General features: G+C 34.0%; 5 protein-coding genes and 1 pseudogene across 8 annotated transcripts; 2 read left to right on the top strand and 4 right to left on the bottom strand.

The window, feature by feature from the left end:
* Positions 1-1,690: 1,690 nt before the first annotated feature.
* Positions 1,691-3,926, top strand: LOC111300999 (pentatricopeptide repeat-containing protein At3g02490, mitochondrial-like). Its single transcript, XM_089747791.1, has one exon. The coding sequence runs from the start codon at positions 1,810-1,812 to the stop codon at positions 3,790-3,792; it is 1,983 nt and encodes a 660-aa protein (XP_089603917.1). The 5' UTR covers positions 1,691-1,809; the 3' UTR covers positions 3,793-3,926.
* Positions 3,927-4,416: 490 nt separating this feature from the next.
* Positions 4,417-10,918, top strand: LOC111299831 (protein HEAT INTOLERANT 4-like). 2 transcript variants are annotated; one of them, XM_089747792.1, is made up of 14 exons: positions 4,417-4,833; positions 5,242-5,280; positions 5,379-5,432; positions 5,557-5,620; positions 5,911-5,969; positions 6,639-6,763; positions 6,963-7,022; positions 7,733-7,791; positions 7,964-8,043; positions 8,782-8,820; positions 9,022-9,084; positions 9,173-9,220; positions 9,323-9,451; positions 10,435-10,918. In XM_089747792.1, the coding sequence occupies exons 1-14, from the start codon at positions 4,654-4,656 to the stop codon at positions 10,480-10,482; spliced, it is 1,047 nt and encodes a 348-aa protein (XP_089603918.1). In that variant the 5' UTR covers positions 4,417-4,653; the 3' UTR covers positions 10,483-10,918. The 2 variants fall into 2 exon arrangements, with proteins under 2 accessions (XP_089603918.1, XP_089603919.1); XM_089747793.1 differs by lacking the exon at positions 6,963-7,022 and having other exon boundaries at positions 4,419-4,833.
* Positions 10,919-12,073: 1,155 nt separating this feature from the next.
* LOC111299825 (protein CPR-5-like) lies at positions 12,074-15,533 on the bottom strand (annotated as a pseudogene). The gene is made up of 5 exons (XR_016329951.1): positions 15,172-15,533; positions 14,483-14,539; positions 14,342-14,375; positions 13,457-14,199; positions 12,074-12,761 (listed from the first exon to the last, which is right to left on the bottom strand). The product of XR_016329951.1 is annotated as a protein CPR-5-like (transcript).
* A 1,478-nt stretch (positions 15,534-17,011) lies between these two features.
* LOC149513806 (vacuolar protein sorting-associated protein 53 A-like) lies at positions 17,012-17,608 on the bottom strand. Its single transcript, XM_089746856.1, has 2 exons — positions 17,506-17,608; positions 17,012-17,301 (listed from the first exon to the last, which is right to left on the bottom strand). The coding sequence occupies exons 1-2, from the start codon at positions 17,594-17,596 to the stop codon at positions 17,012-17,014; spliced, it is 381 nt and encodes a 126-aa protein (XP_089602982.1). The 5' UTR covers positions 17,597-17,608.
* LOC111301001 (uncharacterized) lies at positions 17,506-18,635 on the bottom strand. The gene is made up of 5 exons (XM_089746855.1): positions 18,618-18,635; positions 18,295-18,461; positions 18,024-18,115; positions 17,766-17,933; positions 17,506-17,636 (listed from the first exon to the last, which is right to left on the bottom strand). Exons 2-5 carry the CDS (start codon positions 18,390-18,392, stop codon positions 17,614-17,616), a joined length of 381 nt encoding a protein of 126 aa, XP_089602981.1. The 5' UTR covers positions 18,393-18,461; positions 18,618-18,635; the 3' UTR covers positions 17,506-17,613.
* Positions 18,636-20,398: 1,763 nt separating this feature from the next.
* On the bottom strand, positions 20,399-23,626 carry LOC111299829 (uncharacterized). Of its 2 annotated transcripts, none has more exons than XM_022895295.2 (3): positions 23,205-23,626; positions 23,070-23,126; positions 20,399-20,674 (listed from the first exon to the last, which is right to left on the bottom strand). In XM_022895295.2, the coding sequence occupies exons 1-3, from the start codon at positions 23,436-23,438 to the stop codon at positions 20,483-20,485; spliced, it is 483 nt and encodes a 160-aa protein (XP_022751030.1). In that variant the 5' UTR covers positions 23,439-23,626; the 3' UTR covers positions 20,399-20,482. The 2 variants fall into 2 exon arrangements, with proteins under 2 accessions (XP_022751030.1, XP_022751031.1); XM_022895296.2 differs by having other exon boundaries at positions 23,070-23,111; positions 23,205-23,623.
* Positions 23,627-24,356: the final 730 nt, after the last annotated feature.

The raw sequence follows: 24,356 nt of genomic DNA, 5'->3' as shown, positions 1-24,356 counted from the left end.
GAACATGGGATGGAAAGAATACTTGTGGAAAGTGACTCTTTGATTGCTATAGAGGAAACTGTTCAAGCGACAGTCTCTTTCCTTGCAGGTTTTAATATGATTCAAGATATTAGAGAGTTAGCAACATGTTTTCGAAAGCGTTCTTTCAAACATACGAACAGGAATGCAAACTGTTTAGCACATTGTCTTGCAAAGTAATATTTTCAGATAAGGGAGCAGAGGCTATGGGCATGTGACCTCCCTCCCCATATTCGTAATCCCGATTTATTTCCACAATGAATGAAGTAGTTTGGATTTCAAAAAAAAATATATATATATATATTTATATATATTTCTTAAAACACTTCATAGATAAAAATAATTGGATAAATTGTTGTGGACTAAATTGAATAAATATAACTAATAACTTCAATCATTAAGTGTTGAAAAATAAAAAATGAAAGGGCATTAGCTTATTCAGTCAGATTCAAGAAAGAGAACAATCTCTCAACAATGACCATATTTAACTTCAAATGAGATAATGACTATGTAGCACACACTTATTGCTTACAAAAACAAAACCAAGTTAAATCCATGACATCAATATAAAAGAAGTATTCAAACTAGATATAGTTAAGCAAGATGAACACAGTGAAACTTACTTTCATATAATTTAAACGAAAAAATTATTCTACAAACAATCAACATAAGAAAATTTCTATTAAAGAAACGATAGAGTAACTAAAACAAACATACTTTAGACACAATCCTACCCACCTAAAATCAAACTAAAAAAGAGAGCAAACAGAGTGAATACTAAGGGTTTATTTGGATAAACAGTAAAATCAGCTTTGATAAGGTTAAAAATAATAATAATGATAAGATTAATTATTTTAGTGATGAGATTGAATATTATAACGATAATATTAAAATTAGTAATGAAATATGTATTTGAATGTAGCCACAATGATGGTGGTGAGATAAAGAATAATAAAAATAAAAAATGATCATTAAAGACATTATGTTAAAATTTATATAAAATATAAAATATTAATTATTTTACATTTATAAAATTAATAAATAATTAAAAATTACTAGAATTAGTTTTATTTCAAATAATAATTTTATTAATAAATATTTAAAAACTAATAAAGTTGATGATAATATATAAAAATGATTTTTTTAAAAATTGATAATAATTATTTTTATATTAAAATTTACTTCTTTTTATTCAAAATAAAATTTAAAAAAATGAAAAGAAATGAAAAAAACTTTTAAATAAAAAATCGAAATAAAAAATGGACAAAAATAAACTAAAAACATCTTCATTGCTACATTAAAATCTAAAAAAAAAAAAAAAACAACATGGGCTTATTTGGAAAGATAAGGTTAATTGGTGATTGAGTTTTTTTCAGTGAAGCTTGAAGCACACAGATAAGTTAAAAGTTTGACACACTTGGAAGTAAGACCTGTTCTTGGGCTGGAGCTTGGACTACAGATGTGGGTTGGGAACCTTTCTGTCGTGCCCATCCAATCCAGTACCTATCTAAGCTAACCCAAACCCACCCATTTCAACAAAAGAAGTACTAAATGGGCTGCGTGCCTGCTCATGCCACTCAATGGGCAACAAATTTTCAAACCCAATTTTTAATGGAACGAGTTGGGTCCATAATGATCCGAACTTGGATCCATAAACTAAAAGGCACACACTAATTCCACTAACCCCACTAAAACCCTGGTCCGGCCGTCTTCCTTTAGCAATCCATTCTCAGTTCTCACAGCCAAAACCCTAATCTCGGACCCAACAACAGAATCAGAAAGAAGAAGAAGATGAGACATCCGTGGAGGTTTCTTCTCTTCCGAACCTACTCACGATCTCCTCTCCGAGTTCCCACTATGTCCCAGGTACTCCCTCCTTCCATTTCTCCTCCTCCTCGTATTCGCTCGTTCCACAACATTTCTTCACATTCCCATTTCAAAAACCCCTTCAACATGATGAAAGAATTATCCATGTTAAATTACAAAAGCACCCTCATCAATCATTATAGTTTCTCATCCGAGGCAGCTGTTGAACAGAAAGACCCAGATCATGTTTTGGTAACTGTGACTGATATTTTTACTAGATTTAATGATGGGAATGATATAAAGAAAGAATTGGAGTTAAATGATGTTGGTTTTAGCCATGAACTGATTTTGAAAGTGTTAAGGGATGTTGAGTCTCGTCCTGACGTGGCAAGAAGGTTTTTTTATTGGGTTTCGGAGAATGATGGGGAGAGATTAAGCTCCAAGTCGTATAATCGGATGTTATGTATTTTGGGTGTCAATGGGTTGGTTGAGGAGTTTTGGGGTTTGGTTGATGTCATGAAGAAGAAAGGGTATGGTATCTCTGGTAGCGTACGCGACAAAGTTGCAGTTAAGTTTGAGAAAGAAGGGTTGGAGAGCGATTTGGAGAGATTGAGAGGGGTTTTTGCGTCGGGATCAGTGGATAATTCGATGGGAAAGGTTTGTTCGAGGGTGTGTAAGATTATTAGGAGCCAGCTGTGGGGGGACGATGTTGAGAAGAGGTTGCGTGATCTGAATGCTACATTTTCGAATGATTTAGTGAAAATGGTATTGGAGAATCTTGCTTCGGAGCCAGCAAAAGCTTTGATATTTTTCCGGTGGATTGAGGAGTGTGGTTTGTTAAGGCTTGATGAGCACAGTTATAATGCTATGGCGAGGGCTTTGGGGAGGGAAGATTGCATTGATAGGTTTTGGAAGGTTGTTGATGAAATGAAAAGTTTTGGGTATGAAATGGAAATGGAGACTTATGTCAAGGTTTTGTTTCGTTTTTGTAAGAGGAAGATGATTAAGGAAGCTGTAGACTTGTATGAGTCTGCAATGGCTGGTTCCAATAAGCCTTCTGTGAGTTGTTGTACCTTTCTGCTGAGGAAATTAGCAGTGAGTAAACAGTTAGACTTGGGTCTGTTTTCAAGAGTTGTGAGGATTTTTACGGAGAGTGGGAATGCCTTGACAGATTCTATGGTTGATACGGTTCTCAGATCTTTGACAAGTGTTGGTAGACTTGGAGAATGCAACAAGGTTCTAAAAGTAATGGAAGAAGGTGGGTTTGTAGCTGGTGGTAATTTGCAGAGTAAAATTACCTTTAGACTTGCTAGCACTGGTAAAAAAGATGAAACTGCTGAGTTTATAGATCATGTTGCAGCATCAAATACTAATTTAGATCACAAGGCATGGGTGTCTTTAATTGAAGGGTGTTGCGCTGGTGGAGATCTTGAAGCAGCGTCAGCTTATTTCGAAAAAATGATTGAAAAAGAAGGGGTCTCTCATGCTGGCTACGCGTTTGAATGGTTGGTATATTCTTATTGCAGTGGGAAAAGAGCGACAGATGCATGCCAGCTTCTACATAAGTACGTTAGTAAGAATCAGTTAAGGCCACGGCATGCTACCTACAAGGAATTGATAAGGAAGTTATTGGCTCAAGGTGGATTTAAAGATGCTTTGAATCTCTTGAGTTTGATGAAAGATCATGGTTACCCACCCTTTGTGGATCCATTCATTGAGTATGTATCGAAGTCTGGAAGTAGTGATGACGCTATAGCCTTTCTCAAGTCTATGACATCAAAAAAGTTTCCATCTACGTCAGTGATTCTCCGTGTTTTTGAAGCCTTTTTAAAAGGTGCAAGGCAAAATGAAGCGCAAGATTTATTGTCAAAATGCCCAGGTTACGTTCGTAACAATGCAGATGTTTTGAATCTCTTTTGTTCTTTGAAATCTGGCCAAGTTGATACTGCACCTCCTGTGGTTGCTTAGGCTTCATTGGCTGTAATTCACATTGATGTACTATGGCATATTTTCCAAAAGTTTGGCATGAAATGTTCTAAATCAATCATTCAAATCTGTTGCCCTCTGGCAAATAAAAACCAAGATATTCAAGGGTTTTATGATTTTTTTTTTCCCTATTAGTGCTTTTCTATTGCATATGGTAGTCAATTTTAGGTCAAAGACTTCAGTCTAGAGAGGGTTTCCTCAAATTTGGATCGGACTGATACTTCATATCAGTAATTCATGAATCAGGTCATATTAATAATTTATTTACTTGGTTGAGCAAATCCAATGATTTGAGCTTTAAAATTTTTTCAAGCCCGACTCTAATTGTAAAGTTGTTGCATCTATGGAGTAGCACAAAGAAAGAAGATAACTTGCCAATCCAGATATCATACCAAACACAAAAAGAAATCAAAGTCCCCCAGGGTTTTTTTTTATATATTCCCTGCAGAGCCGTCGCGGTTGACCGTGCACTAGAATTTTGTATTCTTTCAATTTCCCCCTTCGTCAAAACTTTTGAAAATATTTCAATAAGCCCCTTCAATTTTTATATCCCCGCGCCTCCCCTCAAAAAAGAAAAATAAAACCCTCAAAATTTGGCAGACCACCGCGTTGGATCGACGCTCAAAAACAAAACCACAAAGCGCCCTTCGTACCACATAAATACATTTTTGTCAAACAGATATCTTTCCCCTTTATCTCTTTCTAGATTTTGAATCCAGATCCACCGCCATCCCCCAAAATAAACCAAAAAAAAAAAAAAAACCCCCTCTTTTCCTTTCTCATCCAACCAGCTTTGCCATTGCCTTTGTTTTCTCTTTCTCTTTTCTTATAATAAATAATCAAATGAGGAAAGGAGCTAAGAGAAAAGCCGCCAGCCAGAAACAAGAGGAGAAGGAAGTAAAAGCTTCGTCTTCTTCACAAGAGAATCAGAAGGCGAACCATAAACTTGCTTCCAAAGCTAAGCGTTCCAAGACCTCCAAGCCCCAGCCAGAGCCTGAGTACTTCGAAGAGAAGCGTAACTTGGTATAATATTTCTCCGCATTGTTTTGTTTTATGCCCTTTTTTATTTATTGATTCCAACTTTCAAATTTGTTGTTTAGGATACTAATTTCTTTTAAATTAGGGTTTGTCTTCTATGAGTTTAATGTTTTGGTTTGTACAACATCTGAATAAATACGAGGTTAAAAGATTTAGGTTTGTAAGGCCTATTCCTCAATGCTGTTGACTTTTTCAACTTAAGTTTTGAGCTGTTAATTCGGGATAACACCGCAGTGTTTAAGCTTCTTATATTAAGTAAAGTTTAATGTTCATAATGGATACAAATTTGGAGCTGAAATATTATTTATTGAGATAATTAAATGAGGTAAAGTCTTGCTTTGTTATTGTTTTCTAAATTCGTTGTTATGAAAATTGCCAATTTGCATTGTGCAGGAAGATTTATGGAAAGCTGCGTTTCCTGTTGGAACAGAGGTTGGAATATTGAGTTTTGCATGTTGAATTTTGGTTCGTCTGTTTTATGAATTTAAGTGCTGTTGCTTACATTTCGTTTTCCTTTTGTCATATGGTAGTGGGATCAATTGGACACCGTTTACCAATTCAACTGGAACTTCTCGAATCTAGAAGTGAGTTGCAGGATTTTTTTTTTTTTTTTGCATTCTCTTTTCTCATTTTTAATTGCTAGTTGCTGCTTTTGTTTTGCCCTGGTCTAGAGCTAACTGGATTTTTTACTGTTCTGTTTCTGGTCAGGATGCATTTGAAGAGGGGGGAAAGCTATATGGACAGAAAGTTTATCTCTTTGGTTGTACGGAGCGTAAGTAGTTCACAGCCTTGGTCCTGGTATTTTGTGCCTTTATACAGACACTTTGCCATTTCTTGAGGGGAGAAAATGGGTTTTTATGCCATTGGCTGCATTACCTCTCTCGATCGTGATGTATTTTTTACTGTGAAAAAAAAAGAGAAAGAGTTTGTGTGTTAGGTTTTAGATTTGAGCTAAGTTCCCATGGGTTTCTTTCTTGAATCATGTAGTTTCAATTTCTTTTGACTTTCCTTCTTGTTCATCCATTACACTTTATTAATTTTAGTTATGTTCTATTTGTGCAGCTCAATTGGTCCCTTACAAGGGAGAAAACAAAGTCATTTGTATACCTGTGGTTGTGGCTGTAAGTTGCCTAACATTGTTGTGAAGTGATTTTAATGGTTGTCATACTAAATTGATTCAACGGATGTTTCTTTCTTCTTTTTCTTGTGATGAGTGGGCTGAGTGATAATAGAACCTTTAAGCATCTTTATTTGCTAAAGGTTTATTGAATATTATCTTTATGTGGCTTTGAAGTTATATATTCCCTTGCTGGTCTTAACATTTTACTCTGACGGTTCAGTGTGGCTGTTCCTTTAAGGTGCAGTTGTCAAGCTTAGAATTGCAGAACTTGGGGCCTCTTGAATAAATGGGTTTCTTTACTTAACGTCATCACCTCTGTAGATGTGGACGGGATTTTGTCACACTGGCTTTTGATGACCATCTCAAAATGCATGTTATGGAGCATTCCATATGATTTATTTAGTGCAAAACTATTTTCTTTTGATGGAAAGAGTTAATAGTAATGGTCCAGAATGTTGAGAGTTAAAATCTTCCTAACTTCAGTTAGCTTTCTTTTATAATTAATAATTGGCATCTTGGTTGTTTATGTCAGGTGTTTATTATTTTCTACGACTGCAATGACATAATTATTAATGGTTTATGAGATTGATTTGTTTTAAATAGTTGTTTCCACCATCATCTGGTTGTATCTTCTTACTGATTAATCTTTGACTTTTGGTGCTTCTTTCAGGTTGTGTCTCCTTTCCCACCTTCAGATAAGATTGGAATTAACTCGGTGCAGAGAGAAGCTGAAGAGATTGTTCCCATGAAACAAATGAAAATGGATTGGGTGCCATATATTCCACTTGAGAATAGGTACCCAGTTTTTATCTTTTTTCTTTTGATCAGATTTAAGGTTAATCTTTAATATTTAAGGGGTTAATTTAATTTAATTTATCTATATAGTAGGCCAGTTGATAAAATGAGTTATTATCTATTTTTTGTTTTTATTACTTTTGAATTTGAATTGATTTAAAATCAATCTTTGAGGTGATGGTATTTAATTCCTTTACAGAGACAGCCAAGTTGATAGACTGAAATCTCAAATATTCATCTTAGGCTGCACTCAAAGAAGGTATAGTTGTGCACGCTAACACTTACAATCCTCTTTAGTTTTTTTTTTTTTTTTTTTTTTCTCTTTTGCATGAGATTGTCAACTAGATTCCATCACTGTGTCTTTATTTCAACTGCTTTTGTCTGAGATTGTTAACTTGGGTCATGTATGCTTCTTTTGGTTCTCTCTGAAAAATTTGCTATATTATGGTAGACTTGTATGTTGAATGTGCATGCTGGGGTGGTGGTTAAGTGTTGGAATCAGGTTTGCTTTTTCAGAGAATTGTCAATGTATTCTGTCAGCTTGTTGTTGTGCCAATACTTACAAAGTACACCAGATGAAGTGCTGAGACTTCAGTCCTACTTGTTGAAAATAACGATGTATTAGAAATTTGTGGCCATCCACAGAGGCTTGATTGCTTTTTTATTAATGTGCATTTCTCATTTTTTGACTCTTCTAGGTTTGTGGTTTCCTTTTGAAATGTTCATGCATGGAGAACAGTATTTAGTATGTCTCTATATATGAGCTAAGCTGACCATTTGATACTTATTTTAAATAATTCATAAATTTCTGTCTTGTATAGATTGTAAAATTATTTCAGTGCAAGCTTACGGACTTCAAATTTGTTTCTCTAGTTATATCATCTCTCCCTGAATGTGGGTGTATATATGTTTTTTGAATGCATGCATGTATTTCGGGTTAACCTGTTGCATTTGAAATTCCTTTTGCAGGGTTGCTCTGAAACAAATGAAAATAGATCGTCTCAAGCAATACGAGTATTGTCTGCCTTGTGAGTTCTCTAGATATCTTTGGATGTTAAATTGCTGGATTATGCATTAGCATCACAAGTCTTTTGCTTGTTTTGATGACTTGTCAAAGAGGAAGTTATGAAAATATTAAAGAAAAAAAAGGAGAAAACCCCTTATTTGTTGCTATGTTGTTTGGCATGCCTCTATTGACAGATTTCTATCAGCCTTTGAAGGAAGATGAGCTTGAACAAAGCACTGAGGTTCAAATAATTTTTCCAGCCGAATCAAAGCCGGTAATGTTTTCATATTTTCTAAAAAAATTAATTATAACTGACACCGGAGTTTCTGGATATTAATGGGTGGATGGAGTTTGTTTTAGAGGTTGAGCTTATCATGTTTTGATAAATGAACTGTTGCATTCAATATGGTTAGAGCCACCATTTTAAGGCTCAAGCACAAAAAAAGGTGCTTGCATGAGTGAAGCAAAGAGCTAAGAGGTAGAAAGGTTAATTCACATCATTCAAATGTGCTAATGTACTTATGTATCTATGATACTCCAACAGTTAAAACTTCTAGGTTTGAAGTTCAAACCTTGTGGAGAGTGGGGTTTCCACCTGTAGCAATGGATCTTTTATACTTTAAACTTGAAGTATGGATGTGCCATTAATAAGTGTTGAAAAGTAGGCTTTACTCCTTTCCCTGATACGGAGATCAAGCATTACTAAGCATCATTACTCTAGCTCTTGAGTTTCCTTCACTCATGGACATAATTCATTTGTTATTTTTGAATTGTGAACTGTCCTTCATCAAGTGAAAATATATTCATTAAAAGAAAAGAACTGGAAACAAAAAGGAAGGTTATTTGAGGTATGCCTTGCAACTTAATAAAGTACCTTGATTGGAGGGGCCTGAGGTGCTTTTGCTAGATTGTATTGTGCTTTAGCGTCTTGGCACTCCTTGACTACACTGCTTGTAAGGCAGCTATTCTGCAAAATATTATGTAAATTGATACATCATTTCTGGTCTTGCAGGTCTTTTGTGAATTTGATTGGGAGTTGGATGAACTTGATGTAAGACTTAACTCTTTCATTTTTATGTTGCAGTCTAATTAGCATGATTTTTTGTGAAGTTTGAATTATGTGAACTGGTAGCTTGGAATTGTGTGGGTTTCAGCTATTTATGCATTAGACTTTAGTCAATCATTTTAAGCTTTGGCTTTTTATTTAGTCCTCATACGAGTTTGGTTCTAAACTATATCTACCTATTTTCAGGAGTTTACTGATAAACTGATCGAGGAAGAGGAATTAGATAAAGATCAGAAGGATGCCTTTAAGGTGAAGTTCACTTGAAGATCCACTGATAAATTGTGGATTTTATGTATTTCTAACTACTAATTCAACTTGATATGCTTTTGGTTTGTAGGAGTTTGTCAAAGAGAAAGTTCGAGAAGCAAAGAAAGCTAATCGGCAGGTATGTTGTTGGCAACATTACTTTTTGACTTGTGAAAAAATATTTTGCTAGGGAGCATGAATTTGGATATGCTGATTAATTTGGCCGATTCCATTGTTATAGGCAAGAGAAGCTCGCAAAAATGCCCTTGAAGAAATGAGTGAGGAAACTAAAGCAGCATTTCAGAGCATGAGATTTTACAAGTTTTATCCTGTTCAAACTCAGGATACTCCTGATGTATCAAATGTTAAGGTAAGGTTTTATTAATTTCTGCTTTATAAGCCTTTTCTTTTTTTCTTTAAAAAAATGTATTAATTTTTTGGTAATTATTTAATTTGTTAAATGAAGCCTTATAACAAGTTTGAACATATTGCTTCATGAGTACTTATTGTTTCTCATACAGAAAGGTATTTATATTAGTTGTGAGCAGATTTTTCTTATAGGTAGTCATGGTGTTCTCATCAGAGCTTGTTACATAATAAACTAAGGCTTTTTGATTTCTTGGGGCATGCTATCAATGATAGTAGTGATCACATGGTGTGATTTAAGTTTCTGAATTGTAAAGTTGGATAAGTTTATTTTGTCCGGATTTGATGGTGGCATGGTTTATCAAATATGCTGGAGCACTTGTAGTTGGATTACTTTTTTCTTCCCAAAGTTTTGGATTTTTCTCTGGAAAATCAACTGAATTACTTGCTCCCTCTGTTCCATATTGTATTCTATCTTTCTCAATCTTTGGCTTGTCTTTGTCCTCTCAATTTCCAGTAGTATACTGTTTGGCCAGAAGATCCTAGCGAGTCAATCTCTTTTGAACCAGATATGGCATAACAACTGGAACATCATGTGGATTACCATGGTGGTTATAACTCCTTCAAATAGTTATTGATGTTAGTTGTAATGAAGAAGTGAAAGCATTAAAGTGAACATTGCTTAGTAAATTTCGATTAATTTTCATGCCACTTGTTGAATTTGAATTTGAATCATAAGCATAACCAACTTCACTTTGTCTTCATGACAATTCTAAGATATATTTGTATATTTCATGATGTGAAGTTTGTCAATAGCATAAATTATCTTTATTCTTTATGGTGTAACAACTCTATATCAGTTACTAGTCCAGTAAGATCATGCTTCAGGAATGTCATCTTTAGGAATCCAGATGTCACATTTAATAACTGTATGATTGGTAATTTTACGATTAATTCTTATCTTTCTTTGGTGGTTCTGTGTTGCAGGCTCCTTTCATAAACAGGTATTACGGGAAGGCTCATGAGATTCTCTAACGGAGCTTTCTTTCAGGATCTATTTTAGTTGAGAGATGCTCCACAGCCTGCTTAGGCTCCCAAGAGTGTCTACGATTTGTCTGTTACCAGGAAGCTTTGGAAGCATGCCTTTGATGCCCCATCATGGCCAGGTGTCTTATGAGAAAGATTTAAACTTATAGCTCCATAACTTTTTAGATAATTAAAACAGGTGCTCTTGCGACAATAGGAGGAATTTGTACAATACTCTGTTGAGGCCCTTTTTTTTTTTCAAAATTTTTGAAGGATTTCTTAAGCTTAAGGTGCTAAAACTCCCCCTGCAGCTTGAGTATATCTTGATTTTACTCGTCCCCCTTAGCGATCTTTTGTTCCTACTTACTGTAATAGTAGTATTATATGACAATTCAATTGTATGAACAAAATCAATGAAAAAACCAGCCAAATACTCCATCTTAAATCTTTGAGAATCCTCTGGGAATCTCATGGTTTTTGAATGCTCTATGTTTGTACAAGGTTCACTGAGGCTTTTCAGGCATCGGATGGTCGATATCAGTGTTTTGAAGCATCATAATTTCGCCAAGAAACTAGTTCATTTTGACGTATTATGTGGTGGTGTATCTAAAATTTATGATTGCAACTTGGTGCATTCGGGGCTGGGAAATGTTAGAAAAGGACCAGAAATTGTATTCCTCAACAGAATATTTTAACGCCTCATATCAATGGTCACAAAATCTGAGTTTTGGCTGTGGCAGAAGTAGATTTTGAGAAGCTGAGTGAACGATGGATATATCCAACGGTGGCGTGAATGACGCATCAACAAGTGAGATAGTCATGAGTTCGGCCTTTGCTGGAACATCGGAGGACTCTCGTACATCTGAATGAACAAAGATCTATGCACTCTCGGGAAGAGAAACTGAAAAGTTGGTTTGAAGATTTCTAAAAATTTAATGGACTTCCATCAAAGTTCCATTGCTATCAGCAGAGAAACTCGAGCATGCACTCAAGTTCGAAGGAAGAATCAAGTATCCAGGACGAATGAAAACCATTTACTGGCATGAAATTATCATCATAATTACACAAGCACGTTACTTTCTATGTTCTTGTCTAATCATGGTTTTGAACTAGCTCAGATAAATAATACATAAACACGCACAAATGCATGAAAATTCAGCCATTCATGATCCTTGGACTGCAACCCTTCCCTGCTGCCTTGCATGATTACTTGCAGGAAATTTCGGAGAGCAGCATATATGAATACCCAGATGAGAAAATTTTATTCAGTCTAATAATATATAGGAAAAAAAATGTTAGGTAGATATCAGCTCACCAGCAACAGCATCCATGCCATTGATGACAAACGGAAAGGTGACGCAGAGAGAGAGAGAGGACCTGTTCTGTCAGTGAAAAAGGAATGAGGGGCAGATCTTTCTTTCTCCCCAAATGATTGATCTTCTTTTGATCACAAAGGCAGAAAATTCTCATATCAAGAAGAAAAATCCTTAAACAGAAGGCAGCAACTGTTTTCATAATTTATATAACTTAATTCATAATGTTAAATGTACAATAGTTTGACAACAAAATACAGTCCAATGATGCCTACTGAACCTCAACTTTTTTGTAGGTAAGAAAACACCTGCTGGACGTGATCCTCTACAGGAGGGGGAAAATAAATGGAAGAAAAGACCAATAAATTACCCCAACCAAGCCCACAAAATTACTGTCGGCACTCTGACATCTAGTCCAAAATAACTACTTCAAAACTCTAACAACCTCACAAGCACTTTAGATTCCTTTATATCATCTAAAACCAACAGCAAGAAGTGATCTTTCCACTCACTCAGGTTCACAGAAGGCATAGGACCGCACAATAAAGGCAGAATCAAAAGCATAACTGAATAGAATACTGATCTTCGAATCCAGTATGGAAGCAATGTGCTCTGTTTCATCCCTTGTGATACGTTAACAGGTCCACGAAGAGTGAAGAACAAAACCAACGTAAAGACATTTAAGAGGAAATGCAACATGCATAGAATCTCCCAGTAGGAAAGCCAATAATATTCTTTTCCTCCCAAAGTATCTATGCAGAACTTCCCAGCCAAACCACAGGCAATTCCTAATAGCAACAGTATGACAGTGACTGGCATCGTCTGCTTTGAAGTTGCTGAACGCTGTATAAGCAAATAAGCTACTGCAAGAATCATCAAGACACCAAACATCATTTGGCTTACAACTTGAACCTGTCACTTGAGAGTGTGGAACCTGAAATTGAAAGATGCCACCGGCTTTGGGACCCACAGGACCTGGTTTCCTGAAAAAAATAAAAAGTCAAACCATCATATAAATTTGGGAAAGGTTTAAAACAATATTAGAGGGGAAACATCACGAAGAGAATATAATTTATTATGAATGGTGTGATAATGTGAGGCACCTAAAAGCAAAAAGATAAATATTGGAACAGATATTTATCTAGAACAGAACATGGCAACAGATGAATATTGGAGATGTAAACATGCATCAAGCCTAAAGATTAATTGTTGTTACCAAAATTTAGAAAGACAAACACCATATGGTATAAGGTGGGCAGTCTCTATAAAAGAAATTTTCCTACGTCTCATTCTTGTCCAAAGTGCAACTTGACACTGACATTAATTCCAGAAGCTTTAACCATTCATTTACTCCATAAACCACAGACTCAATTCCCACAGGCCTAAAGGCTACACAAATTTTCCACATAGAGTTATAGAGTAAGCAACTATCATAATTCATTGAAAATACAGCATTAGAAGATAAATTTTTCATGTGGTGTTGTTGAGGAATACCTTTCATGGGCTTGAGAAACTAGTTAAGGAGATAATTACCAAACTCATGAATCAATATTAAGAGGCACCTAATCTAATGCTCAAACATATCAAAAGAAATCAAAACATTGAACTTCTAACGCTCAAGAAAATCTTGGCAGGCAATTGATCAACTGAATCCAGGAAAGGAAGATCACTCTTACCTCAAGTGAAGGACTACAAGATGATGTAGCATCGGTAATCCTTTTGTAAGAGTAAACATAAGCACCATAAATAAGGAAGAATAACATGATGAGCAACCCAGCAACAAGACAATCAATGCACCTTTTAAGCAATTCAGCATGTTTTGTTTCTTCTAGCTGGTTCTTGAACTTTTCAGCTTTAAAGGATGCCTTTGATATACCCATTGCTAATTTTGATCTCTCCAAATGGTTTGAATCAAAGTTTAGAGCTAGCTGTTCCTCTTTCAACTTCAACTTTTTCATAGTAAGACCAAGCTCTAATGTCTTGAGGTCATTACAACGAACTTGCTCTATAACAGATTTATCAATTGTGCTAAGCAATGACTGGTTTACAACAGAACTTGTGCTTCAGTTGACACAAGCAAGTCAATTCACTTGTCCATGTATGGCAAGTTCCCGATTCAGGAAATCAACTGGGATATTCTCCTGTACCTCTTCATGGATATTCAATAGATTCTGAGTTGCAATGGAAGGCAGCTCGACTTCTGATTGAGAATCCTTTATATCAGAAGAGCTTCTATAACATCCATTTCTGCTTGAAGTTCCATCTGAAGTAGACCTTTCCTCATTATTGGGGTTTGATAGAAACTTTTCCTAGTGCTCGGATGACTCATTAATCAATCTAAGAGTCCTCAAGGTGCTTCCCAATGATTTCTCAAAATTCCTCACAAAACAATCAAAATTGTCTCCCAAAACCAGTGGCCAAGTGGACCATAGAAGCAAAAGGCATGTGGTCAATAAGTATCTTCGATAGTGTGATGCACATAAAAAGACATGAGGAAACTCAACTCGTAAAATGAGAGTCAGTTGCCGAGTCAGCAGTTTAAAGTCCGGCTTATATTGCTAAAGATTCCCTGATAGCTGAAGTGCAGATCTGCAAGCATGAAGATTGACTAACTTTCTTAACAAGCAAGACATTCTTAACTTCGGTAAAAACAAACCAGCTATCATGAGCATCCTGTCAGAGAATTAGGAGAATACCACTGAGAGATAATCAGAAGGCAGCCTTTCATTTGTGACATCTATCTTTTCCAGAACCTGGAATTACAAGGAACGAAGTTAACATAATCAACCAACAATTAATGTGAGATATTTACAAACTGAAGAAAAGTATAAGAATTGCCTTTCAAAAAATGTAGCCCTTTTTCTAATAGAGGGAGAGGGGATTCAAACTACCTTGACCCCTCCACTGCATGATAATAAACCAACTACGCAAAGTTTGGATTGTTTAATGACTATAGCCAAAACAGATAAAATAGGGAGTTGCATGGCAGACAGATAGAAATCGTTTCAGAAACTGTGTAAACTATAAATGATAAATCTGGCATAAATATTTTACAAGTACAAAAATATATGAATTCACTAACAAACTTCTATACTAGTCAGCAGAGATTATCGCCATCAAAAAATTAAAACAATTTTCGCAAATTGTCAAATAAAAAACCAAAATTTAACTTCAAAATTTCCTAACTAAAACAAAAACCCTACATTTACAACATAATTCTAACAATGCCCTCTCAAAAGGTTCGAATTTTCAACTGAAAATCAACATTTCTATCATATGAGAACCCATACATAATCAAAACTTCACCAATTTTCCATTTACATAGGGGTTAAAAAAAGTGTAAAAAATAACAAAAAGAAAGAAAAAGATTAAAACTTGATCGAACCTGAGCAACAACAGCCGCGAAGGAATTCCCAGAGGAAGCGCAATGACCTCAACGTCAGGAACCTCAGCTCACCGAACCAGACCGGGCCGAACCATTCGAGTCCGGCGTTTGATTGATACGCGCGTTCCTCTCTGAATAGAGGAAGAAGAACAAGCGGAGCAAGAAGAAGATCAGTGTGCCTCTTTAAAAATTGTTTTCTTCATTTTTCTTTATGTTGATGAGGGGTTTTTGAGATAGAAAATGATTTTGGACCGTTGAATTCGAGTCATAGTTAGGTGGTATGTAGATGTGCAAGCAGGGGATCCGTAGGGTTGCAGAGAAAGGGTAGAAGAAGAAAGGTCGTCCATTACAATAAACTTCTAAAGCGTAAATTTTGAATATCTCCTTTATTGTAATAAAGACGGTAAGAAGCGGCGTTGAAACGACGCCGTAAGAACATTTGAATTTCGTCTTGTGTTGTAAACGTTGACTGTTGTATATACGGCGTTTTGGCCCTTCTTCGGTAAAAAAATAGAATTATAAGTTTCGTATTTTTTACTGTATAAATAAAACTATAATTTTTTTTTATTTTTCTACATTTATAATTATAAAACTTTTAAAATCAATAAAAAAAAAATCAATTATAATAATCGAAGACTAATATTTGTTGTCTGACACTATTAGCAAACATGTGATAAGTCATAATCAATATTTTGTTATTTCAATTAGATTTTTTATAGAATAACTTAAATTATAAAATAACTTAAAAATTATTTGAATTGGATTTTTAATTTATTTTAAAGGTTTATAGTTATAATTATTTAAAAAAATTGTTTTATTTACACATAATAAAAAGTTAGGGACATGATTTCATTTTTTTTTTATTAAAGTTTAAGGGTTTATTTAAACATTGAACCAGAAAATGCAAAATTTTTTTCTAAAAATAAGGTGAAAAACTTTTAATTAGAGTGTAGATGATAAGAAATAATTTTGATAATTTTTTTTAAAAAATATTATATTAAATTACAATTTAAAAATATAATTTTTTAAATATTTAAAATTTAAATTTTATAAATTTAAAAATAATAATCAAAATAAAGTTCGTTTTATATAAAAAATAAATAATTGACATACATTGAGACGAAATTTTTTTTTTGGTTAGCGTCTCCATTGTCATAAATGCCGTAAAAATGTAGGTTCAGGTAGTTTTGAAAAAAATTATTCACAAGTCGGATCTATCTAATGATATATTTAAAAATTTATTCAAAATCCTTTGAAATATTTATTCAAAATTCAATTTGGTCTGTTCATTTAAATTCATTTAAGTCCATCAAATTTAAAATTTATTAATAAAATATTAACAAGAATTTATATTAATATTTTAAAATTAAAATTAAATAAAAATAATTATTTTATAATAAAATAATTTTACAAATTAAATTGAACTTGAACTTAAAATTTTTTTATCTAGTGGTTAATCCATGTGAAATTAGGCTTGCATGAATTTTTTTTTAAATTAATTAGATATTCAGATGATTAAAAATTTAATATTATACTCTCTCTATCCCTTATTATATATCCACTACAAATTTGCACAAATTTAAAAGAAAACTCAAGTTCATTTTTATCCTTTCACTTTTTTTTAGCACAAAAAAATATTTGTAAATCTTTTGACGCATGCCAACTTCCTAACCGAAACAAAATTCCTAAATTTTTCCCACTTATTGATTAATTCTCAGCCAATTTTCTTGAGGTAATTAATCATTATAATCATGATGTTTTAACTTTTAATGGTAACCAAAAACCACCAAGAAACAGAGTAATCTGATAAGTAATCATATTTGCAAATTATCTACTATTCTCAGGCATTGAAAAGCTCCTTACGGTCCTTAGCAGCTTCTGTTAAAGCAAGGAACCTTTTGAACCCCGTTGAAGCAGCACCACGTCCAAGAGCAGTTGCTCTTGTTAGCACATCCTCTCGAGAAGCTATAAATCCAACTGAAGCAGGATTTGAAATCGCTTGAACTGTAGTGGCAGGTGGCATTGTTTGGCCAACTGGTGTCAAACTCGAAGGTTGTGAGATTGTCGGTGCACCTTTGTTGAGGTCATCTAATATACTTTGTTGGTAAGATTTCTTGAGGTCCTTGAGCTCTAGAATACGGTGAAATTCTATTAGTGTTCCTTCAGGTAGCAATGCGCGGTATGCATCCGCAACAGAATACAGGAGATAGTATAAACTTCAAAAAATGCTTCAGCTTTGCTCATCTCTCGACTTACAAATTTTGATTAGCCAACAGCACCAGATGTCTGTCAACCAAGTGAAGGAATTTCCAAAATAATTGTCAGCTTGCGTACCTTTTGGCAAGAGGATAGCAGAAAAATAGCACCAAATGTCTGTCGACCAAGAGGATAGCAGGTCAACTGGCCTAAATGAAAATTTTCTCATGACGTACAACACATCTTTTAGCAAAACAATGATGCTTTAACTGCAATCAGCAGAAAAACAGAAAGCAAAGCATCCTGACTCAGATAGACCAACAGAGGATAACAAAATTCGGACAGACAGATCTAAACTCGCTCACCTCAAAGCTTGACTCCATGGCTCTACCGCTTACCTTGAGTGGCAAAATAGTTAAGAGCCATCCTAGAAAATCGACTTAGAGTGAAAAATATTTGAAATATGGCTCGACACTTTACAATTCCTTCCCTTATTATTCTTGCAGTTCGAGCCAACACTGGCCCTGATACCTCAGTTTTCTGATTGCTTACCACCTGCACCGAAGCTGATCAAGTAAAAATAAAGTAAAATTCATTGGTATCCATTTGAGAGGTCTTAGCAAATTTACTTAAAGAGCAATAAATGCATGGATAACCTGATGAAGCAATGTCTGTTAACCCACGCAATCTCTCCTCAGCTAAGCGAACGGCTCTAGTTGAGCTTCTAACACCTTGAGTAATCTCTTGCCTGTAAAACAAACAAACAATTGGTTACTATGACTTCAAGATAGCACTGAATATTATTTTTTGTTATATCAATCAAAATGGGAGAAAATATACTGAATAAAAGCAGGAAAGGGAAAAGGAAAGGGAAAGGGAAGAGAGAATAGATATGAGAGTCTTCAATCGATCAAGTAAAATACTAACCCCAAATCACTAAGCTCCATTGTTAAGTCGCTAATCTCCATGCCTGATAACCGAACCGCAGCCATAGTATCAGGAAACTCTTCCCTGGTGACATCCATCAACTTCTCTAGTGACTCTGCTGACCCCTTGATTGCAGAGAAAAAGAGCCAAGCTGCTGAAACTGCCACCTAGAAAATGTTTGTGAATTTGTCAGAAGCATAACATAATGTCACCTCAAAACAGAACTTGCTGACTGTTTGATTAAGAGAGTGAGAAAGAACACTCCGCAAAAACATTTGAACTAAAAAATTTTCAAAAGCATAAGCTGTTCAAAACCTAAGTACCTTGCCTGTAAATTCCTCTCATGGATTATGGAACCAATAAGAAACAAAAATATAGGAAAATGCTAATTGTTACAGAAGAGAAATTTATTTGGAATCCCAGCATGGTGATCTTTGTTATAAGGCATCAATGGGACCTGATTCTTGCTTTAGATAGACCACATTAGTAATGATGCTGCAAGGATGTTGGCAAAGGATTTGAACGTGACTGCATTTATATGCAAAACCATGTTTCCAAATCCTAGAGATTTTCAAGCATGTTTAAAAGGATGAAAAACTTCTCAATTACTCGTACACTTAAGTGCTCTATATTTGGAGCAACCAAAGAACTTAAGGAGCTTCAGCAAGAACTAGAATGACCTTCCGGAAAGCATTTTGGGACAACCGAAATATTAATTTCTCTCTATCGTCTTTCAAGTTGAGTTCATTATGGAGTTGAAGTCTTTTATCAGGAGTTTAAAGGGCATTAACAAGATACACTATATAGTCACATTGATATCTAGAATGGTTATTTTGCACATAGAATGGAACTAAAATTCATTTCTTTTGTTTCTTTTTTTCATTGGGAGAGGAGGGATTCTAACTCGGAACATATCATTGACACAAATGCTGGAATGCTGAATTCATTTGTATATGACTAGCAAAATTCATGAGGTTTTTTTTTTTTTTTTCTTTAACCGAATGATGCTGTCAAATGCTGATTTAAATTTGCATTAATTTTTGTTACAACTTTGTTAACTAATTACAAGTACATTTCAATTTCATTCACAAAATCGGTGCGAATTTTCCACAAAATTAAGGGAATAAAAATAGAAATAATTAAGGAGAACTGATAGCGCAAGCGATGACATTGAGCAAGTGGATGTGGCGGCTGGTGAGGGTCCATTGAGGGAGCTGGAGAGGGGAGGATCCAATGAAGGGGATATAATGAGTAGAAACCAATGACGATGATGTTGAACCATACTCTGATCGGACGTAAAGAGAAGCGACGCGGCAGAGCGAAAGGCGGAGATTATGAGACCGACGCTGCGGGCGGATATTAGTAAGAAACGCACGATTGATGGATTCAAGACAGAGGTCAACTGTCTATAATTTCAGCTTAATAAACAGTGTTTCTAATTAATGTATAAGTTTGAATTTCACTTCATTTTTAATGGTTTAAAAAGAAACGTTTTTTCTGATAGTATATTTTTTATGATTTTATGTTTGAACCTGATAAAAAAAAGGAAATGGAGGGTTATTTATTTATTTATTTATTTGAGGTTTATAAAATTATTCCTTTTTTATTTAAATGATATAATATTATCAACTTTTGATATATTTAAATATTTTGAACTTAAAATGAAATATAACTATTTTTTAACTTGAAATAAATTAAATTTTTAAAAAAACTAAAATACATATTTTATAAAATTTTAATATTAAATTTCATAATAATTTATTTATATATATATTAATATTAATTTACTCAAATAAAATTAAAAATGACATTTTTTATTTTTCAACATCATATTTATTTTAGACATTTTAATTTTTTATGCTATTTTTTGCTGACCCGTCAACCACTTCAAAATCTCAAATGCACTTATTTTAAATCCAATTTTTTTCAATCACAAAAAATAATGTTAAATTAAACCAAATTATGAGATACGAGAATTGGTAGGGTAATCTTTTTTTTTTCAACCCTCTTTGCAATGCTCTCAGATAGTTTGATCAAAGAGGAAATTTGGAAATTTTCCATGTAGACCAACATTTTAAATTTTAGTGAAGCTGAATGAATGAAATTAAGCTAATAAGTAATTATAGACATGTTAATAATATGAATAGTATCTTTAGTTTCTTTGTTCAGTTGTTGAACTACTCTCAGACTAGGAATCCAGACCCAAACACTTGAGAAATGCAAGCTTAGCAAGCCTGAGATAGTGACAAGGATGATAACAATTTTGATTTGCTTCCTTTGATGAACATCTCTCCTTTTCTACACTGTCTTCTCCTCCTCTTACTATACTTCTGCTTGTTCCTATGGCTATCTCACCCTTTATACTCTGGTTTTCTCCAACCTGCCAATACCCAATATCCATTATTAAACGCTATCCACACTCATATGTGCTTTTTTTAAATAAAAAATTAACAATTCATGTTAAAACCCACAACTGATTTGGCTTCCAAATTAATAATAGTTAAGATAGGGATGGAGATTCATTATGTGAAGTGAACAGAAATGTAACAATGGATAGTTTACATAAGAAAGGAAAAAAGCTAACAATAAGAGTTGCAATTCTCCGTTTTAACCGGCTAAAACTTTTTTTTTAACAAAGGAAGCTGAACCCTAGGATAGGGGAAGAAGTTATAAATCTTGGGATTTGAATTCCAGACCTTTTTAGTAACACCTCTTAAGAATGGAGACATGAACCAACTAAGCCGAGGTTCAGCTTCACAAAACTTGAAAGAAATATTAAAACTAACTAATGCAATTCTCTCTAATTCTATAGTTTCCATTGCTTTAAAATTATTTTGCTTCTCACCTCACCCATTTTTTTTTCTAGTCTAAAACAATAATAAACCCAAAAGAGAAAAAAGAAAAAGAAAATATAACTTCAAATCAAATCTTTCTTCTCATTCTCTGACAAACTTTTTCCTATTCATCCAAGCACAATACCTAGGAATAATTAGAAGATCAACAAGGTATATATATTCATCATTTTTAATAGTTTCTCCGCCCAAGTTTCGACAATTTTTCATTCTGGGTTGGCAAATAAACAGAAACACAGGGAAGAAATTAAGTACAGCCAACATATTGAAATTGCAAAGTGAGTTTTCAAACAAGTTAGACCGAAAGTATAACAAGTTTGACGCTAACCATACAACTTGAACAAATAAAAACGAGTTAAAATTAAAAGAAAAAAAAAAAGAAGAAGAAATTAGAGACAAGGGAGCCTCAACTGGAACAGTGAAAAAAATCAACTATACTCACTCCTCTCTCTCCTCTCTTTAAAAGGGATTAAAAATGTGCCTCCAAAGTAAATCTAAATAATGCTTACGAAAAGGACAAATTTCTGAAGGTAGGGTGAATGAATTATTAGTATAATTTAATAATAAGAACAGCATTAAGATATTTTATGCAATGCATCTTCGTTTATTTATTATATAAAACAAAGTAGCTTTCACTTCAAACAGACAAAAAAATGAATATTCAATTGAAGAAGGAATTCCAGCCTTACGTCGACAGGCTATGACAAAAAAAATACAAGTGTGTATCATATTCGTTTATGGGAGATAATATTAATTATCATCCATCTATAAGCGTAAAACAATTCATCTATAAGTAATTATTTGAACTTAAAAAGAGTAAATTTTGGTTTTCCTATTCACAGGGCCCAAGCTCTGCAGTCTAAAACAGAGACCAAATTTCATTAGGCAACAAATCTTGAAAAAATAGTAGTGCTACTACACATTTAGCCTTATTAAAAACAGCAGGCAATGCAATTAGGTTCATTAATTAGGCAGCTAATCTTGAAAAATACTAGTACTACTCAATTAGCCTCATTTTCTTTTTGGTACAAGGGAGGCCCAAGCCTAAGGATAGAAGAAGGGGAATCGCAAGTGCTAGAAATTGAAACTCAGCCTTGCAATAATTCAACTCTTTAAAAAAATGAAAACCATTTGAGCTAAACCCATGTTTCAATTAGCCTCATTAATAAGTTTTCTTTTTTTTTTTTCTCAATTAACATCATTAAAAACAGCAGGCACAGCAATTATGTTCAGTGGATAAAAAAGGGCATAGGAGTGAAGAAGAAAAACGTCTTCCTTCTTTACAAAATCTCCTCACCAATTAGAAATTATTGTGTGCTATAACATTAGCTTAAAAAAGAAAAAGAAAATTAGCTGTATCCTTTTACCATAGAAAAAAAAGGTAATACCAAGCTTCCAAGTTTTGATTTTAAAGAAGCATAAAGTGAAAAGAAATTTTGTTTACTTTCGCTGGGGGAGATTGGGTTTTGTGGCAGAACTTCCTTCGTGTTCAAATAAAGTCAGAACTAATGTAAACCTTTTAGGGTTGCGTTTGGTACGCCAACTACTACTATGAAAAGACATTCCTTCTGTTTTACTAAAAAAAAAGGGGGGGGCTCAATAATGTTCACATGATTTCCAAAATCCACTGTATACTAATATAATATAAAAAAAAAAAGTTGATCCCAAACTATTGAAGAAATTAGCAAGAAATTCCAGTTTCTGAACCATTTCCAGCCTTTGGCTTTCTAAAAGCTATCCAATCTATAAAAAATATATATAAATTTTAGTTGCTAAAGTTTCTTTGGACTTGGTTTTCCAGGTGAAGAAAATATTAACCCGAAATAAGCCAACGGTCAGACCCAATTGAATAGAAAAACGTTGGGGGGAGATAAGTAGATTAAAGTGACAAGAAAATGGAAAGGCAGGGGGAAGTGGACATACCTGGGAAACCTGGAAGCAAGTGGAGACAAGTCTTGTATTATGCTTGAAACAGGAGTTTTATCCAAGTTAGGGGGAGATAAGTAGATTAAAGAGACAAGAAAATGGAAAGGCAGGGAGAAGGAGAAGTGGACATACCTGGGAAGCCTGGAAGCAAGTGGAGACAAGTCTTGTATTATGCTTGAAAACAGGGGTTTTATCTAAGTGGGATTCAGAGCAAACGGAAGCAGAAGCGGAGTCGGGGAGATCCAAAGCGAAGAGGCTGAAGCCATAGAGAAGAAGCATGAGAAGGAACATGACAAGTATTTGGATCCATATTAGCCATGGAATTCTGTAGCTTTCAATTGTTAGTTCATCTCCAAAATCAAACATATTTTGTTTTCTTTCTCTGGTCAAATATATATCAAAATTTAGAGGGAAATATAATTGAAGGGAAGAAGGGTAGGTGAGGAGGGATGGGAGAGCTGAAGAAAGAAAGGGGGTATGGTGGGTTAAAAATCGAAAGGTGAAATAAAAGGATCTGTAGCTTTTTACATGGTTGATTAATGGCAGCCAATTTTTTTTTTTTAATTTTATTATGTAGGCTGAAGCTGACTAATAAAGAAATTATATGGAAAATGCTAAGGACCACGCGCCCATTAGTTTGCGTGGTCCAGTTGCAGAGATGTTGAGAATGTTAAATGCTTAAAGACTAAACATTTGACTATTACTCAACCTATAATTAAATATTTTATTTTATACAAAAAAAATTAAATATTATTGGCTTGTAATAATTTAGGCTCTCTTTAAATAAAAAAATTTGGGTGAAATGCACATATGATAATGTAGTGTCAAGAACTTAATGTCAAGCTAACGTCTCTTTTTTTTTTTTTTGTGAATTATTTATTCAGGTGGCTTAAATGGTCTCTACATTCATTTTCTTCCTGCTTTTCTCTCTCTACCATTTTACTCTCTTTCTCTCACATAAACTTTCTCTCGTTTTTCAAATCTAATTCTTTCAAAAACTATCAAATGTGAAATTTGAATAGTCTATCTTTTTATTATAGATGATTACCCCAATAAATTAATTAGCTTTTGAAAGAAAAAAAATAGAGATTTTATGTTAGAGAAATTTTGATTTTGAAAAAAAAAAAAAAAACTCTTGCTCACTTTCTCATAGTTCTCAATCAAACAATTAAACCAAAAAAAAAAAAAAATTAACTACTTCATATAATTTGCAAAAAAAATTAAGAATTTCTCTATTTAATGCTTCATTACCGAATTGTTCAAAGTAAAATTTCTCTCGCTAAT

The sequence above is a fragment of the Durio zibethinus genome, chromosome 18 (genome assembly GCF_047325235.1).
Source record: "Durio zibethinus cultivar Kanyao isolate XHJ-2024 chromosome 18, ASM4732523v1, whole genome shotgun sequence".
In the NCBI taxonomy this organism is placed as follows: Eukaryota; Viridiplantae; Streptophyta; class Magnoliopsida; order Malvales; family Malvaceae; genus Durio; species Durio zibethinus.
This window is presented reverse-complemented; position numbering and strand designations above follow the sequence as displayed.

What these genes read in the sequence shown, in the direction of transcription:
- LOC111300999 (XM_089747791.1), top strand. Translation starts at nt 1,810, where the DNA reads ATGAGACATCCGTGGAGGTTTCTTCTCTTCCGAACCTACTCACGATCT.
- LOC111299831 (XM_089747792.1), top strand. Translation starts at nt 4,654, where the DNA reads ATGAGGAAAGGAGCTAAGAGAAAAGCCGCCAGCCAGAAACAAGAGGAG. An exon ending in CGTTTCCTGTTGGAACAGAG is followed by an intron (nt 5,281 to 5,378) that starts GTTGGAATATTG and finishes GTCATATGGTAG; the next exon opens with TGGGATCAATTGGACACCGT. An exon ending in GGGAGTTGGATGAACTTGAT is followed by an intron (nt 8,821 to 9,021) that starts GTAAGACTTAAC and finishes ACCTATTTTCAG; the next exon opens with GAGTTTACTGATAAACTGAT.
- LOC149513806 (XM_089746856.1), bottom strand. Translation starts at nt 17,596, where the DNA reads ATGAGAAAATTTTCATTTAGGCCAGTTGACCTGCTATCCTCTTGGTCG. An exon ending in TGCTATCCTCTTGCCAAAAG is followed by an intron (nt 17,302 to 17,505) that starts GTACGCAAGCTG and finishes ACCGTATTCTAG; the next exon opens with AGCTCAAGGACCTCAAGAAA.
- LOC111301001 (XM_089746855.1), bottom strand. Translation starts at nt 18,392, where the DNA reads ATGGATGTCACCAGGGAAGAGTTTCCTGATACTATGGCTGCGGTTCGG. An exon ending in AACAGACATTGCTTCATCAG is followed by an intron (nt 17,934 to 18,023) that starts GTTATCCATGCA and finishes TTACTTGATCAG; the next exon opens with CTTCGGTGCAGGTGGTAAGC. An exon ending in TAACTATTTTGCCACTCAAG is followed by an intron (nt 17,637 to 17,765) that starts GTAAGCGGTAGA and finishes TGCTGATTGCAG; the next exon opens with TTAAAGCATCATTGTTTTGC.
- LOC111299829 (XM_022895295.2), bottom strand. Translation starts at nt 23,438, where the DNA reads ATGTTTGATTTTGGAGATGAACTAACAATTGAAAGCTACAGAATTCCA. An exon ending in CTTGCTTCCAGGCTTCCCAG is followed by an intron (nt 23,127 to 23,204) that starts GTATGTCCACTT and finishes TAACTTGGATAA; the next exon opens with AACTCCTGTTTCAAGCATAA. An exon ending in CTTGCTTCCAGGTTTCCCAG is followed by an intron (nt 20,675 to 23,069) that starts GTATGTCCACTT and finishes GGGTATTGGCAG; the next exon opens with GTTGGAGAAAACCAGAGTAT.